This window comes from Myxocyprinus asiaticus, chromosome 34 (genome assembly GCF_019703515.2).
Source record: "Myxocyprinus asiaticus isolate MX2 ecotype Aquarium Trade chromosome 34, UBuf_Myxa_2, whole genome shotgun sequence".
Lineage (NCBI taxonomy): Eukaryota > Metazoa > Chordata > Actinopteri > Cypriniformes > Catostomidae > Myxocyprinus > Myxocyprinus asiaticus.
In genome coordinates this window covers 34,848,238-34,863,317 of record NC_059377.1, presented here as the reverse complement: position 1 = coordinate 34,863,317, position 15,080 = coordinate 34,848,238, and the positions used below count along the sequence as shown (strand labels likewise).

Here is a 15,080-nt window from a genome sequence, read left to right as displayed (position 1 = left end):
AGCGGCCAGCCCCAGATCTCGGCGGTGCGCTCGAAGAGATCCAGGAACGCCTCTGGGTCGTCCACCGCCCGCATCTTCTGTAACGCAGGTGGGGGTAACGGTGTGTGGGTGTCCGGGGTCGCGGCTGGGGATGCCTCCTGGCTGAGGAGGCTCCGGATCGCCTGTCGGTCCTCTGCTTGAGTGCGCATAAGCTCCACAAACCGGAGGTCTTGATCTTGCTGGAGCTCAAGCAGGGATTGCTGGTGGCTCCGATGTAAGCCAGCGAGGCCTTGGAGGATCTCAGCCAACTGGGAGGACTCTACGGGGCGACTTCCGTCCATCTTCAAACCTTTGTCCCAGGTTTCGGCACCAGTGTAACACTTCTCAGTGGAAGGAGGAGGACGTTTTATTTTCCTTACTGCAACAACTACACTCTTTCAGGGCTTTCACAGTGTTCAATAATTCACTCTAAAAAAATAAACAAACTATTTCACAAAAATAAACTCTCAGCTTCACAACAGGGTCTCTGGTGCCCAGGCTCTCTCTCTTGTCTACCTGCGGTGTGGCTCTATTTATGCCGCTCTCCCCGTGCTCACTGAAATTAGAGACAGGTGTTAGACATAATTTAACTCAGGTGTAAGCGCCCTTACCTCTTTCTCTCTCTCCGGAGAGATGCTTGACCACGCCCCCACTGCCACAATATACTATATATAGTATTTTTTTTTATTGTATAATGTGTATTCTATATTGTGTGTATTGTATAATGTACATTGTATGTTATTATTTGTATATTGTGTTGTGTGTAATTATGTGTATATTAGATTTTAAATTGTGTTGTGTATATTTTATGTTTATTGTAGATTGGTATATGTCTCATCACTGTCACGACTGCTATGTTGCTCGGAACTGCACCCAAGAATTTCACACACTATTGCACTTGTGTATATGGTTGTGTGACAATAAAAGTGATTTGATTTGATTTGATAAACAATTAATGAACATGCACCTATGGAACGGTTGTTAAGACACTAACAGCTTACAGACGGTAGGCAATTAAAGTTACAGTTATAAAAACTTAGGACACTAAGAGACCTTTCTATTGACTCTGAAAAACACCAAAAGAAAGATGCCCAGGATCCCTGCTCATCTGTGTGAACGTGCCTTAGGCATGCTGCATGGAGGCATGAGGACTGCAGATGTGGCCAGGGCAATAAATTACAATGTCCGTACTGTGAGACGCCTTAGACAGCACTACAGGGAGACAGGAAGGACAGCTGATCGTCCTTGCAGTGGCAGACCACATGTAACAACACCTGCACAGGATTGGTACATCCGAATATCATACCTGCGGGACAGGAACAGGATGGCAATAACAACTGCCCGAGTTACACCAGGAACGCACAATCCCTCCATCAGTGCTCAGACTGTCTGCAATAGGCTGAGAGAGGCTGGACTGAGGGCTTGTAGGCCTGTTGTATGGCAGGTCCTTACCAGACATCACTGTAAGTGCCCGCTTACCTCCACCATTATATGTAGGGAAACAGTATGTGTGAGCTAGGAATTAAATTAAACTGTCCTTATTCTACATTATTATGTAAGGAAATGTATAATGGAATTAGTTGCGTTCGACAACCATTATAAATTAGATAAATGACAAATAACTAGATTATTTGTCTGAATAAAATTCTCCACCATTAAAATCGTAATCCAACGTCACAATTTCTATTGTAAGAAATTAGCTTTAATAAGGGAATTATGATTCATTCTCTTATTGGAGTAATATTATTCTCACGGCTTATTGAAAATGTAATTACACATATTTAGGTACAGCTTTGAAGTGAAATCTTTTAAAAACAGGGATGAGATTATCAAAATATACCACAGTCAAATTATCTTTAAAAGGGGAATATGAATAATTAATCATAACTAGTTATAATCAATTATAAATATTTGGATCAGTTAATAGAATGAACTTGATGTAGCTGAATTAACATTACAATCAATTAATCTGTTTGTCCAGCGAACATTCAGTATTGATTGTCTATCAACTCTCAGAAAGGATATTTTTCATGGCCACAGAAAAATAACTCTTTCTTAGCATGTAGCTGTGATCAAATCATTAAATTGATGTTGATTTACAAGCAGACCAGAATCAACTCGCAAGAATGTACACAAAAATTTTATTGAACTAAATCACGAACACATAACTAATCTTAACAAACACATACACACAAATCACGCATACATGGGAAATGGAAAAGTGAAAGTGAATGAAACCGGAACAGAACAGGGGAAAGAAGCTATGACGAGAGTCATTTAACCATCTGAAAGAACCATCAGTTTGTTACTTCAAAGCACCTTTGTTAACAAAGTTGTTCACAGCTTATACTAAACCTCTGTTTAGTTAGTTAATTGTACGATACTTGCAATGCCTTGGCTGTTGAGAGAGAGCCCAGATGCAGTCTCAGGAGAAAGTCTTGGTGGTTCCTTGAGTTGATGGTGTTGAAGTTGCAATCAATTTCTTCCGTGTTGAATGAAGTAATGATGATGAACTTGCGGTGTTAGTTTGACTCCGTTATGGTCGAGGAAGTTACACATGGCTTGATGTGTTAAGGCCTGCCGGCCCGTGACCTCGCGGTTGGACCAGGTGTTTCCGGTCCCACACGAGCAGCAACCATGAGCAGAAGGGAGAAAGGGAAGAGAAAGAGGGAAGAGAGGGGGAGGTCACTCTGACAGTGCCCTTTAACTCCTGAGGGAGGTCACTCCTCTCGAGTTTGGCTTGACCAATGAGAAAGGTGCAATTTTACAGTGGGAAAAGTTCCTTTGTTTGGAAGCTGACTCATTTGCATGATTGGAGTAAGCTAGCAGTTTGTGCCCCTTTATGCTCTGATTAATATAACAAGCATACAATGCATCCTATAAAGGGGTGCTATACTCCAAAGTTTAGGGCATCACACAAGGATTAATTTGACAGGAAGCATGATACCAATAATTTTACATTATCTAGTGGTTCTGTCATAAAGCATGCACAAAATGGTATACAGTACAAAGACACTATACGAGACAGTAATAATCATACACACTATGTCCTGAGGATATGCATGTTCATTTACAGAACAGTTTGTCTATAAATTAATGAAGAAAAGTCTGTTTTATGGGCTTTAGGTGTCTTTCCTATGGGGGAGTGAGTTTCTTCTCCACATTCCTTTGCTTTTGCATGTGGCTACCTTCCCCCACCTGGAATGTCTCTGAGGTCCACTAGTTGCTGGACCTAAGAACTGATAATGATTAGTGGGAGAGCAGACATCTCAGAGTCTGCTTGGGCCTACTTGGACCTTTGCTTGTTACAGTCTTAAGATGTCTGTTGGATTATTCATTAAATAATGAATAATTGTGTGTCTGATTGGTCCAGATGCTACAATCCTCCAGCATGACAATGCCACCAGCCATATTGCTCATTCAGTGCATGATTTCTTGCAAGACAGGAATGTCAGTGTTCTGCCATGGCCAGCGAAGAGCCTGGATCTCAATCCCATTGAGCACATCTGGAACCTGTTGGATCGGAGGATGAGGGCTAGGGCCATTCCCCCCAGAAATGTCTGGGAACTTGCAAGTGCCTTGGTGGAAGAGTGGGGTAACATATCACAGCAAGAACTGGCAAATCTGGTGCAGTCCATGAGGAGGAGATGCACTGCAGTACTTAATGGAGCTGGTGGCCAAACCAGATATTGACTGTTACTGTTAATTTTGACCCCCCCTTTGTTCAGGGACAAATTATTCCATTTCTGTTAGTCACATGTCTGTGAAACTTGTTCAGTTTATGTCTTAGTTGTTGAATCTTTTTATGTTTATACAAATATTTACATATGTTAAGTTTGCTGAAAATAAAAGCAGTTGAAAGTGAGAGGACATTTCTTTTTTTGTTGTTTAGATATATATATATATATTTTGTTTAGATATATATTATTAAAAGTAATCACATTTCAGGCATTCTTACAATAAAAGTTTAACCATGTATTATGCTGCAGTTCTAAAAAAATGTTACCGGCCAAATGGCGAGTTGATTCCTCAAACTCCGGTATTGGTTCTTCTTCGACATACCACGTCTACAGAGGCAGAATATTTGAATATACAGAGGCAGAGCTATATGGCGATTCGCAGGTGGACAGGACACGTTTTGAGCACGCACACGCACTCTCTGAGCAAGAGTGGGGAGATTTCATAAAAAAGCAGCATATGTTTGAAAGCATGCATCCAGTTTTGTGCAAGAGCGAAGGAAATCTGTGTGCGAGTGGAGAGATTCATGCCATGCAAATGGTACATGGATGCATATAAACAGTATTATAATGCCATAGAGCTACTGCCTTTTAAGATGGACTATGGTCAATTAATTTATCTATTAATATATCATTTATCTTCACATTACATTTAATTGTATTTATCTATCATTTGATTTTACTTGGTGAATTTGTAATTTTGTGATGAGGAGGAGGGCGTGGCAGGGCTGTGATGGAGCACGGCCAGCACTGAATTAGCTGATCAGCGAGAGAGCGAGATAAGGGGCAGCCGGAGATGCCAGTTCGAGAGAGAGAGATGCAATCGGCCTCGCTGCACGTGCGTGTGTTTGTTTATGTTTGTTTCATGTTGAGTTTACCATTAAACTTTACATTGACTGTTCAGCTGGTTCCCGCCTCCTCCTTGCCTGTCCTTGAACAGTTACAGTGGTGCCGAAACCTGGGAGGGAGGAAGGATGCGCTGTCACGGAGTCCTCGCCGCTGCCATCCACCAGGGGAGCAGTCGCGGCCGTCTGCCTGGGCACGGAGGGGTCGCTGCCGGCCGGCAAGAGCCGGAGGAACTGCGGCCATCTGCCGAGAAGGCGAGGAGCGGTTCTGTCTGCCAGGGGCCAGAGGACTCACTGCCGTCCACTGGGGGAGGAGCGAGCTGGCATCCACCATAAGGCGGAGGAGCGATTGAGGACCAGGCGACAGCACGTCTGGGAGCCGGCAAGCAAGTTTTTCTCTATCTCTTCTCTCTCTCTCTGTGCATCTCCGCTCACCCTTTCCCTCTCCCCATGCCTCTCCTCGTCTCTCCCCCCAAGTTCACAGGAGGCGGGGTGGACCACTGGCTGACAGAACGGCCAGAAGGGCAGCATCTCCCACCCAGAGATGGGGTGGAGTTTGTCAGACCGGTGGCGCCCCGACCTGAATCAGGCGGGGAGGAGTGTGATGAGGAGGAGGGCGTGGCCGGGCCGTGATGGAGCACGACTGGCGCTGAATCAGCTGATCAGCGGGAGAACGAGATAAGGGGTGGCTGGAGATGCCGGTTCGAGAGAGTGAGACGCACGCAGCCACGCTGCATGTGTGTGTGTTTGTTTAAGTTTGTTTCATGTTGAGTTTACCATTAAACTTTACATTGACTGTTCAGCCAGTTCCCGCCTCCTCCTTGCCCGTCCTTGAACTGTAACAGTTGTAATTATGGGGATAAATAAAGACAGATTTATTTAATCCCAACACAAGTAATCTCAAGCCTAGAGGTTTTTGTAAACCTTTCTATTGTAGTTTTCATGTGAAACATGAAAATGAGAAAAGCATTAAATGAGATGCTCGGAGGACTGCAGTAAAACATATAAACATGCCTTCGAAGGGAAAAGCAGTCAACCCTGGCATATGTTTGGACAGTTCTGCCATAATATTACCACGACCACACATGCATACAGAACTTCATTCATTCTTTCCTCCTCCCATCCCTGTCATCCCTTCCTTCTCTCCTCATTGCTCCTGCTCTCTCCCTCCCTCTCTCTCTTCCACCGGAATACTAATACAAGCTGCTGAGCCTTACATTCCTTAATATGACTCAACACACACCTCCTGGGTTAGCCCTCTGTATTTCTCTTCAAAAGGTTCTTCTTCCTCCAACAGAGCTGGGAGAATGCAGTGACAGAATTTGTTTGAAAAAAAGAAAGGAAGAAACCTTTTCTGGCTTGCTTGAAGCAGGAAGAGTGTGCATGTATGATATGGACAGTATGTGGTTATATTCAATGTTACGGATCTCAAAAGACTCCAATGGACATGACAAGCAAATAAAATGAGCAGGCTTTCTCTTCGATTAGGGGGTAAGAAAAATACTATAAAAAGAGGTAGAGAGATGGTAAGAGAGATAAGGAGGGATAAACAGATGTTTGTTCATGGTTTGGAGAGTGCAAGCGCCACAAGAAAAATGGAGAGAGGGAGGGGTGAGAGAGTTGGGTGGGGAGATACTTGCACTGCATTGTCAAAAAATTATTGAGAAAAAGAGAGAAAAGGACGTCCCCATGCAATTGAAAGAGACTGATACTAAGTGTCCAAGAACTCTGGGAATTGCATTTACATATATTACATTTTCAACCCAGTCTCACGACCAGTGTTGGGTGTAAACCAAGTAAAAAGTAATTAGTTACAGTAATCTAATTACTTTTTAGTCCAACATCTTTAAATTCTTGTAATCAGATTACAGTTACTGACTTTCAATTAATTTTATTACTTTTAAAGGTGCACTCAGTATTTTTTTCCTCATTAAAAAAGTTGAACTTGAATTGTAATTTTGCAATATATGTAGGAAATTATGACCACTCACATTAAATTTAAGACTAGTACCATATCAGTAACCTTATAAAAGCTGTTTTATTCTACATGGAGAGGGTCCGCACATGGGGGCTGCCATGTTAGAATCACATGACCAGCTGAATACTACTCACTTAATCTCAGTAATCATCCTGTTATTTGACACTTTACTAATTGATTAAAGTAATCATGGCTGACTGTGAATACTACATGTCTACAATGGCATCTGAAACTGAAAACTATTCATTTTAAATGATGCTGCATCCAAGCTGCTAGGTGTCAGTGTAAGACCAAGATGACACAAAGACTGAGTGCCAAAGTTACTGAGTGCAGCTTAAAGTACATTGTAGAGTTATGCTTATTTCTAGTATATTATTTATGTAGAATACATGAATTATTGCCCCTTAATGAGTCACTGTGACGAAGAAATGTGCTGAGTGTATGACTTGTGTGTAACAATGAACAAGATAGAAATATAGACAATATTTTGAATTTTTTGAGCTGAAAAGTGTTTTAGAAAGTAACTTAAAAGTAAATTAATTTATAATGTAATTACTTTTTCAACGAAACTGTTAGGCCGATGCCAAGATGTCTGATAGCCAGATATCCCACGCTTATCACTGCGTGTCATTTTCTATTGCCAGGTATGTTTCTTTGACTTGTCTTTTATTTTTAGGAATGTTTGTTTATTCTGATCATGTGTGAAATTGGCTTTGATTGATTTTGTAACTTATGTTTTAAATCCTACCTGACAAATAAATTGTTACTTTTTGATTTATTCGGTATTCCTCCTAAATCATTTATCACCGGTAGATTCAAGGGATGCCTTTTGTTACCGCAAACTTATGTCCAGGATAATGATCATTACTGGAGATTATGAATAGGAGAAAACCACGTAAGACTACCAATCACTGCTTATCACCATCTTAGCAAGTTGTGACTAAATTAAACTATCATCTGGTTATGAGCAAGCAGTAGGCGGCCGAACCAGATGATATTAGTAAACTCTGCAACCGCTGACTATGAACGGAACTGGCGATTTTGTGTCAATGAGATCTATGTAATTAATCGGCCGGCATATGACTCTGAGCAACAATCGGGACCCGAATGAAAGGATAACGAAAGTTAGGACGATTCAGAGTAATCAATAACTTAAAAAGATTAAATTAAAAGAATGATCAGAAATCAATTAGATCTTAAATCTAAATTAGAGGTTCAACTTAAATTGGAGTCAGATTAATATAAAATTGGAGTAAGATAAAATTAATAACTCAATTGATAAAGTGTTTTTGTTTCAGCACTCAGAAAAGACAGAACAACGCAGAAAACTTCAGCCATTTTATTGGAATCCAACATCGGACTAATAGTTTGGCCCCTTTTACAAGTGGTGACCCCGACGTGATCTCCAGCGAGCGAGTGACGTCTTTTCAGCACGACATCCTGTCTTGTATAGTGTATGAGGTTTGAGCTTCTACTTCTCTGTTTCCAGCTGCTGTGAAGTAACAGAGGACTTTTCCATGGGACAGAAAAAACATTCTGGGGAGTGTACCACTGGACGCAGAGGCTTCGCCATAGTGGGATGACACCTTCTATGAGCAAAGCACCCAAGCTGTGGTCGACATGATGGAACTGGCACAAAGAATCATCCGACAAACTGAGTACCACCTCGCTCAAGCACAGGTGGAGGCTAACCTAGCCCGAAAGACTGCAAAAATCCTGTCCAGCTCATCCACCCGCTCTGCACAATATGCCTATACCTGGTGGGACTGGATAATCCATGGATGCACGGTGGGCTATGCTCTAATCTTCACCTAAACACAAAAACAGCAGCAAGACATAGATAATAATAAAAAATAAAAAAATAGTTATACACATACGTACATACACACACAGACACACACATAAATACATACACACATACACATACATAGTGCAATCTAATACAAGTCTGTAATCTGTTATGTACAGTGCAAATACAAATCTGTTATGTACAGTGCAAATGTTTTTAGTTTTGTTTTGTTTTGTTTGTTTGTTTGTTTTTTGTTGTTTTTTTTTCAGAGGAATGAAATGACAGAAGAGGTTGGATGTGTTGGATAAATATAAAAAAAGACTAAACTGTGTATTGCACATAGTTATTGCTCAATGGGGCAATTTAACTGTTCATGAGATGGATAGCCTGAGGGAAAAAACTGTTCCTGTGCCTGATGGTTCTGGTGCTCAGAGCTCTGAAGCGTCAACCAGATGGCAACAGTTCAAAAAGGCAGTGGGCAGGGTGAGTGGGGTCCAGAGTGATTTTTCCAGCCTTTTTCCTCACTCTGGAAGTGATAGTTCTTGAAGGGAGGGCAGGGGGCAACCAATAATCCTCTCAGCAGTCTGAACTGTCCTTTGTAGTCTTCTGATATCCGATTTCGTAGCTGAACCAAACCAGACAGTTATTGAAGTGCAGAGGACAGACTCAATGACTGCTGAGTAGAGCTGGATCAGCATTGCCTGTGGTAGGTTGAACTTCCTCAACTGCAAAGGATGTACAACCTCTGCTGGGCCTTTTTCACAATGGAGTCAATGTGGGTCTCCCACATAAAGTCCTGTGAGATGGTAGTGCCCAGGAACCTGAATTACTGTTTAGAATGGTGAGGGGGGACAGTGTTGGGGTGTACCTCCTAAAGTCCACAATAATCTCCACCGTTTTGAGTGTGTTCAGCTCCAGGTTGTTTTGACTGCACCAGACAGCCAGCTGTTTAACCTCCCTTCTGTATGCAGACTCATCGTCATCTCGGATGAAGCCGATGACAGTGGCATTGTCTGCAAACTTCAGGAGCTTGACAGAGGGGTCCTTGGTGATGCAGTCATTGGTGTAGAGAGAGAAGAGTAGTGGGGAGAGCACACATCCCAGTGCTGATTGTACAGGTGCTGGAAGTGAATTTCCCTTGTCTCACAAGCTGCTACCTGTCCGTCAGAAAGCTGGTAATCCACTGACAGATAGGCGTGGGAACAGAGAGTTGGTGTAGTTTAGTCTAGAGTATAGCTGGGATGATGGTGTTGAAAGCCAAACTGAAGTCCACAAAAAGGATCCTTGCATATGTCCCTGGTCTGTCCAGATGTTGCAGGATATGATGCAATCCCATGTTGACTGCATCCCCCACAGACCTGTTTGCTCGATAAGCAAATTGAAGGGGATCTAGAAAGGGTCCAGTGATGTCCTTCAGGTGGGCCCATACCAGTCTCTCAAATAATTTCATGACCACAAATGTCAAGGAGACAGGTCTGTAGTCATTAAGTCCTGTGATTTTTGGTTTCTTTGGGACAGGAATGATGATTGAGCATTTGAAGCAGCATGGGACTTCACAGTGCTTCAGTGATCTATTGAAGATCTGTGTGAAGACGAGGGCCAGCTGGTTAGCACAGGATCTAAGACACCCAGGTGAAATGCCATCTGGGCCTGAAGCTTTCCTAGTCTTTTGTTTCCGAAAGACATGGCACACCTCCTCTTCACAGATCTTAAGTGCAGGTTGAGTACCAGGAGGGGGGAGGAGGGAGGTTGCAGGAGGTGTTGGTGTTTGTGTGAAGTGAAGGTCAGGGCGGGTGTGAGATTGGGCCTTTCAAATCTACAGTAGAACTCATTCAGGTTGTCAGCCAGTTGTTGGTCCACCACAGGGTTGGGGGTAGGAGTCCTGTAATTCGTAAATTTTTTCATGCCACTCCACACTGATGCAGGGTCATTAGCTGAAAACTTGTTTTTCAGCTTCTCAGAGTATCATCTTTTAGCCACTCTGATTTCCTTATTCAGTGTGTTCTTAGCCTGATTGTACAAGACTTTATCCCCACCTCTGTAAGCATCCTCTTTGACATGACGAAGCTGCCTGAGTTCTTCTGTAAACCGTGGTAATCCAACCTGGCAAATAAATTGTTACTTTGTGATTTATTCAGTATTCCTCTAAAATCATTTATCACCGGTAGATTCGAGGGACGCCTTTTGTTACGCAAACTTATGTCCAGGATAATGATCATTACTGGAGCTTATGAATAGGAGAAAACCTCGTAAGACTACCAGTCACTGCTTATCACCGTCTTAGCAAGTTGTATGAAACATGACTAAATAAAACTATCATCTGGTTATGAGCAAGCAGTAGGCGGCCGAACCAGATGATATTAGTAAACCCTGCAACCGCTGACTATGAACGGATCTGGCAATTTTGTGTCCGTGAGATTTATGTAATTATGACACTGAGCGACAATCAGGACCCGAATGAAAGGATAATGAAAGTTGGAACTTAAAAAGATTAAATTAAAAGAATGATCAGAAATCAATTAGAACTTAAATCTAAATTAGAGGTTCAATTTAAATTGGAGTCAGATTAATATAAAATTGAGTCAGATAAAATTCAGACAACATCTGAACTCTCTCACAAAAGCTGAAATCTAGTCCTGAATATCACCACGTGTGATAAATTGCAAATCGCCTTTGCATTGTTTTACAAATCTGAAATCTTCACCTGAATATCACCACAGTGTGATAAATTCATTTGGTATACAATGTTTTCTGTCTGGATATTTAAGGAAGGTTGGCAAGGAACTTGGGGAGTTTGTAGTCAGATATCCCATGCTTATCACTGCGTGTCATTTTCTATTGCCAGGTATGTTTCTTTGACTTGTCTTTTATTTTTAGGAATGTTTGTTTATTTTGATCATGTGTGAAATTGGCTTTGATTGATTTTGTAACTTACGTTTTAAATCCTACCTGGCAAATAAATTGTTACTTTTTGATTTAGTCGGTATTCCTCCTAAATCATTTATCACTGGTAGATTCGAGGGATGCCTTTTGTTACCACAAACTTATGTCCAGGAGAAAACCACGTAAGACTACCAGTCACTGCTTATTACCGTCTTAGCAAGTTGTATGAAACGTGACTAAATAAAACTATCATCTGGTTATGAGCAAGCAGTAGGCGGCCGAACCAGATGATATTAGTAAACCCTGCAACTGCTGACTATGAACGGAACTGGCGATTTTGTGTCCATGAGATCTATATAATTAATCGGCCGGCATATGACTCTGAGCGAATGAAAGGACAATGAAAGTTAGGATGATTCAGAGTAATCAATAATTAAAAAAATTAAATTAAAGAAATTAGAGGTTCAACTTAAATTGGAGTCAGATAAATTGAGTAAGAGTCAACTGATAAAGTGCTTTTGCTTCAGCTCTCAGAAAAGACAGAACAACGCAGAAACCTTCAGCCATTTTATTGGAAACTGACATCGGACTAATAGTTAGGCCTCTTTTACAAAGTAATTAGTAAAGTAATCTGATTGCAATTTTAGGGAAATAATTAGTAATTTGTAGTGGATTACTATTTTTTAAGTAACTTCAACTCTGCTCATGACAAGTCATAATATTTGAACAAAATGGCAAAATTGTAAGAAATCGTATGAGTTGGCCTGTACAAAAACATACAACTACTCTCATAGAGAAAAATAAACAAACCAATGAACAATGGCCCTTATTCATGAAACAAGAGTAGAACAAATTTGTGTGTAAAACTGTTCATGAATCCATTGTTACAGTACGTAAATTGTCCCATTGAATTCAATGGTCAAATTTACGTAAGAATGGTTCTACTAACAATGAAAGAACAAATTTGTTCTGCTCATATTTCATGAGGGAGTCAATTGTTATTGCAAGATCATAAGTTTAACCCCTAACCTAAACCTTACCATGATTTGAATAGGAAAATAACTTTTGAATACCACAGAAGAAAGAAAACATCAGATTTTGGAACAAGACGAGGGAAGCATATTACAGGTTATTGACACTAAACTAATTTAGTTCACAGACATTTAGTTTCTTAAAATAAAGTGTTCGATAGGAGGCTAGCTAAAAATGTATACCTTTATTGTATTCGATTAAAAATCATATAGCTTTCCCTACAAACCAAGTCGTAAGATTTCTAACGATTTCGCCTAGATCTTGACTGAATTTTTTTGAATTGTCACAAGACTATGTCGTACATTTATGCATTTGGCAGATGCTTTTATCCAATGAGACTTACAGTGCATTTAAGGTTTACATTTTATTGTGTTTTCCCTGAGAATCGAAGAGCAGTTGAGCTACAGGAACGCTACATATTACAAATGCATCTAATCTCTGCAATATATGAATTGTCTCATTGTTGTCATTTACATTTTTCAATGTCAAGATCAGGTATGTGATACCATTACCCATAGTATTGATTGCTAAGGGTTGCATGATGACATAAGTAACAGTAAAGAGATTTCGCACACCCAATCTCGCCATTTCACAGACACACTGACTTAGTGACTGACTAACTCTGATATCTCTCTGGTGAGAGTATGTGGAGTGGAGGGGGGGTTTAGTGAGGCAAGGAGGGAGGGTAGATGACGGTGGCGAGTGTGTTGGCACACACACACTTGCACACAACCTTACGGAGACAGGAGAGGAGAGAATTAGAAACGCGGAGAACAGGAAGAAGAGTGAGAAAGAGAGAGAGAGAAGGAGAGAATGTCTGCTGAGAGGGTGGCTCTTCCTTGCTCACAAACCGGCCCTCGCTGAGACATCATGGGCTGTATTGGCTCCCGGACCATCAGTAAGACCCTCTTCGTTTGATTTCCTTTCTTTTGCAGGTTGAAAGGAGAGGAACCAGGGGTAGGGGAGTGATAGCCGATGCTCACACACATCCCCCTCTTGGGGAAAACGTGTGTGTTTCTATGGAAACCTTTTGGTTAAAGGCTGTTTGTCCTCCAGGCTTTGACAGTGATTCAGCACGCTGTTAACAGGAAGCCGGGAAAGAGGTGGTGGCTTTTGCATGCTGTGTGCATTTACAACCTAGTGTGTCTGGAATTGATGTCCACATATGTGTCCGTGTGCATGCAGTAGGTGCAGACAGACAGACTGTTGACACTAAAAGGATGAGATAGTTAAGATATAAAGTGGCTTTTATGTGATCAGTGCGCATATGGTCTAGAACTTGGAGAGTGCATATGAAAAATTGAATGCTTTGCAAGGATTTGTCTCAAATATATCTGACACCATGCTAAGGTCATGTCAGGAGCTGTTTGTGTGAAAATAGCAGCTGTTCACAGGTCTGTGCGCGCTGTGTGTGAGCCAGTGCGCGCGCTACCTTGCAGGCGTGCATGCATCACTCTAATTATCAGAGAAAAGAGGGTGTTTTTCGGTGTTAAAGAAAATAATACATTAAATAACGATCAGGTGTGACACAAAGCCGGCGGACACGCCACACATGTAGGTCAAATTCTGCAACATCAACAGTGCAAGTGGGCTCTGTAAGTGTTCGATAACTCGTGTGACTTGCACCTGTTCCCGCCAAACGCGCTGGATACGCTTTAACACAATGTGCTGCAGCCACTGATGACAAACTGCTGATGTTTTGGCGCGATTAATATTCTGCTGTAACCATGAGACGATAGCAGGCTGCCCTCCCTGGGAGAGAAGATGCAACATTGTTCCTCTTAAATGTGTTTTATTATTTTTAATGATATGAGTATACACCAATAAGACAAACATTTCGCGAGGGCACCGTATCAAAACAAACAGAGACAGCTCGCAGAGCCTGTGATAAATAAAAAATGCTGCTGTATTTGACCTTTGATTGTCATTGAGCTATAACGTCACAGAAACAGTGATACTCTGTGCAGAAAACTGAGATATATTTAGCTAAAAAGCTATCAAAACACCTCAGCAGAAAATCAAAGTGTTACATATTGGCTAATTAGGGAAGCCCATATAACCTCCTGAGAGAAGTAAATGCACCTCTCTCAGAAATAGATGGTATTGAATTATTTTAGACTGAAAAGCTAAATATCTTTAAGTTCTTAGGCTGAAACTTGTTGGATACCTAATATGTGTTCTGGCATGGATGACATATTTAGTGTGTTTGGCTATAAATAGAGTCTACTTTACTCTGACCAGAGAGAGGACAAGATGCATGCTAATAATATGGGTCAAAAGCCTCGTATAGGTCTACAGTGGTTCACCCCTTTATTTAGAGTGAAGGAAACACTTTTCATTCGGGAAGAAGAAATGTATGCTCTGTCGGCATGTTGCACTGATGATCATAATAGCTTAATCCAAGGCCCTGATATCGATTTTAGTTATTCTTGACTTAGGCTTACAAAGAGAACAGTTGCTATTGTAAGAACATTCTTAGACCTACTACACTGATCATCACAACAAAGTCTTAAGAAATAACAAATGTTATTGGATAAATATATATATATATATATATTGCATTTGAATTATGCTTGCAAGGTCATGTATTTTGCATTGTCAAAGACAAGGTTCTGGGTATGTGAGCTCTTTAAGAGTCCTTTATGCCCTATAGAAGTAATTATACAGCTATCAATTCTTTCACATAATCGTATAATTTCACTATTAAATGAATCAACCGCAGCCTTTAAAGAGCACTTCTAAAATACCTGAATTTGTTGACAGCTCAGGGCGATTGCAATTAACTAATCCAAGTTTTA

At 41.1% G+C, this 15,080-nt stretch overlaps 1 protein-coding gene across 5 annotated transcripts in view; it reads left to right on the top strand.

Annotated features, from left to right (window-relative positions):
- Positions 1–13,027: 13,027 nt before the first annotated feature.
- LOC127425560 (protein FAM131C-like) overlaps positions 13,028–15,080 on the top strand; it is a 45,084-nt gene continuing 43,031 nt past the window's right edge. For all 5 annotated transcript variants that reach the window (XM_051671679.1, XM_051671678.1, XM_051671677.1 and 2 more), the window contains exon 1: positions 13,028–13,180. In XM_051671679.1, coding sequence (XP_051527639.1) covers positions 13,153–13,180 — 28 coding nt within the window. In that variant the 5' untranslated portion in view covers positions 13,028–13,152. The remainder of the gene's footprint in view (positions 13,181–15,080) is intronic.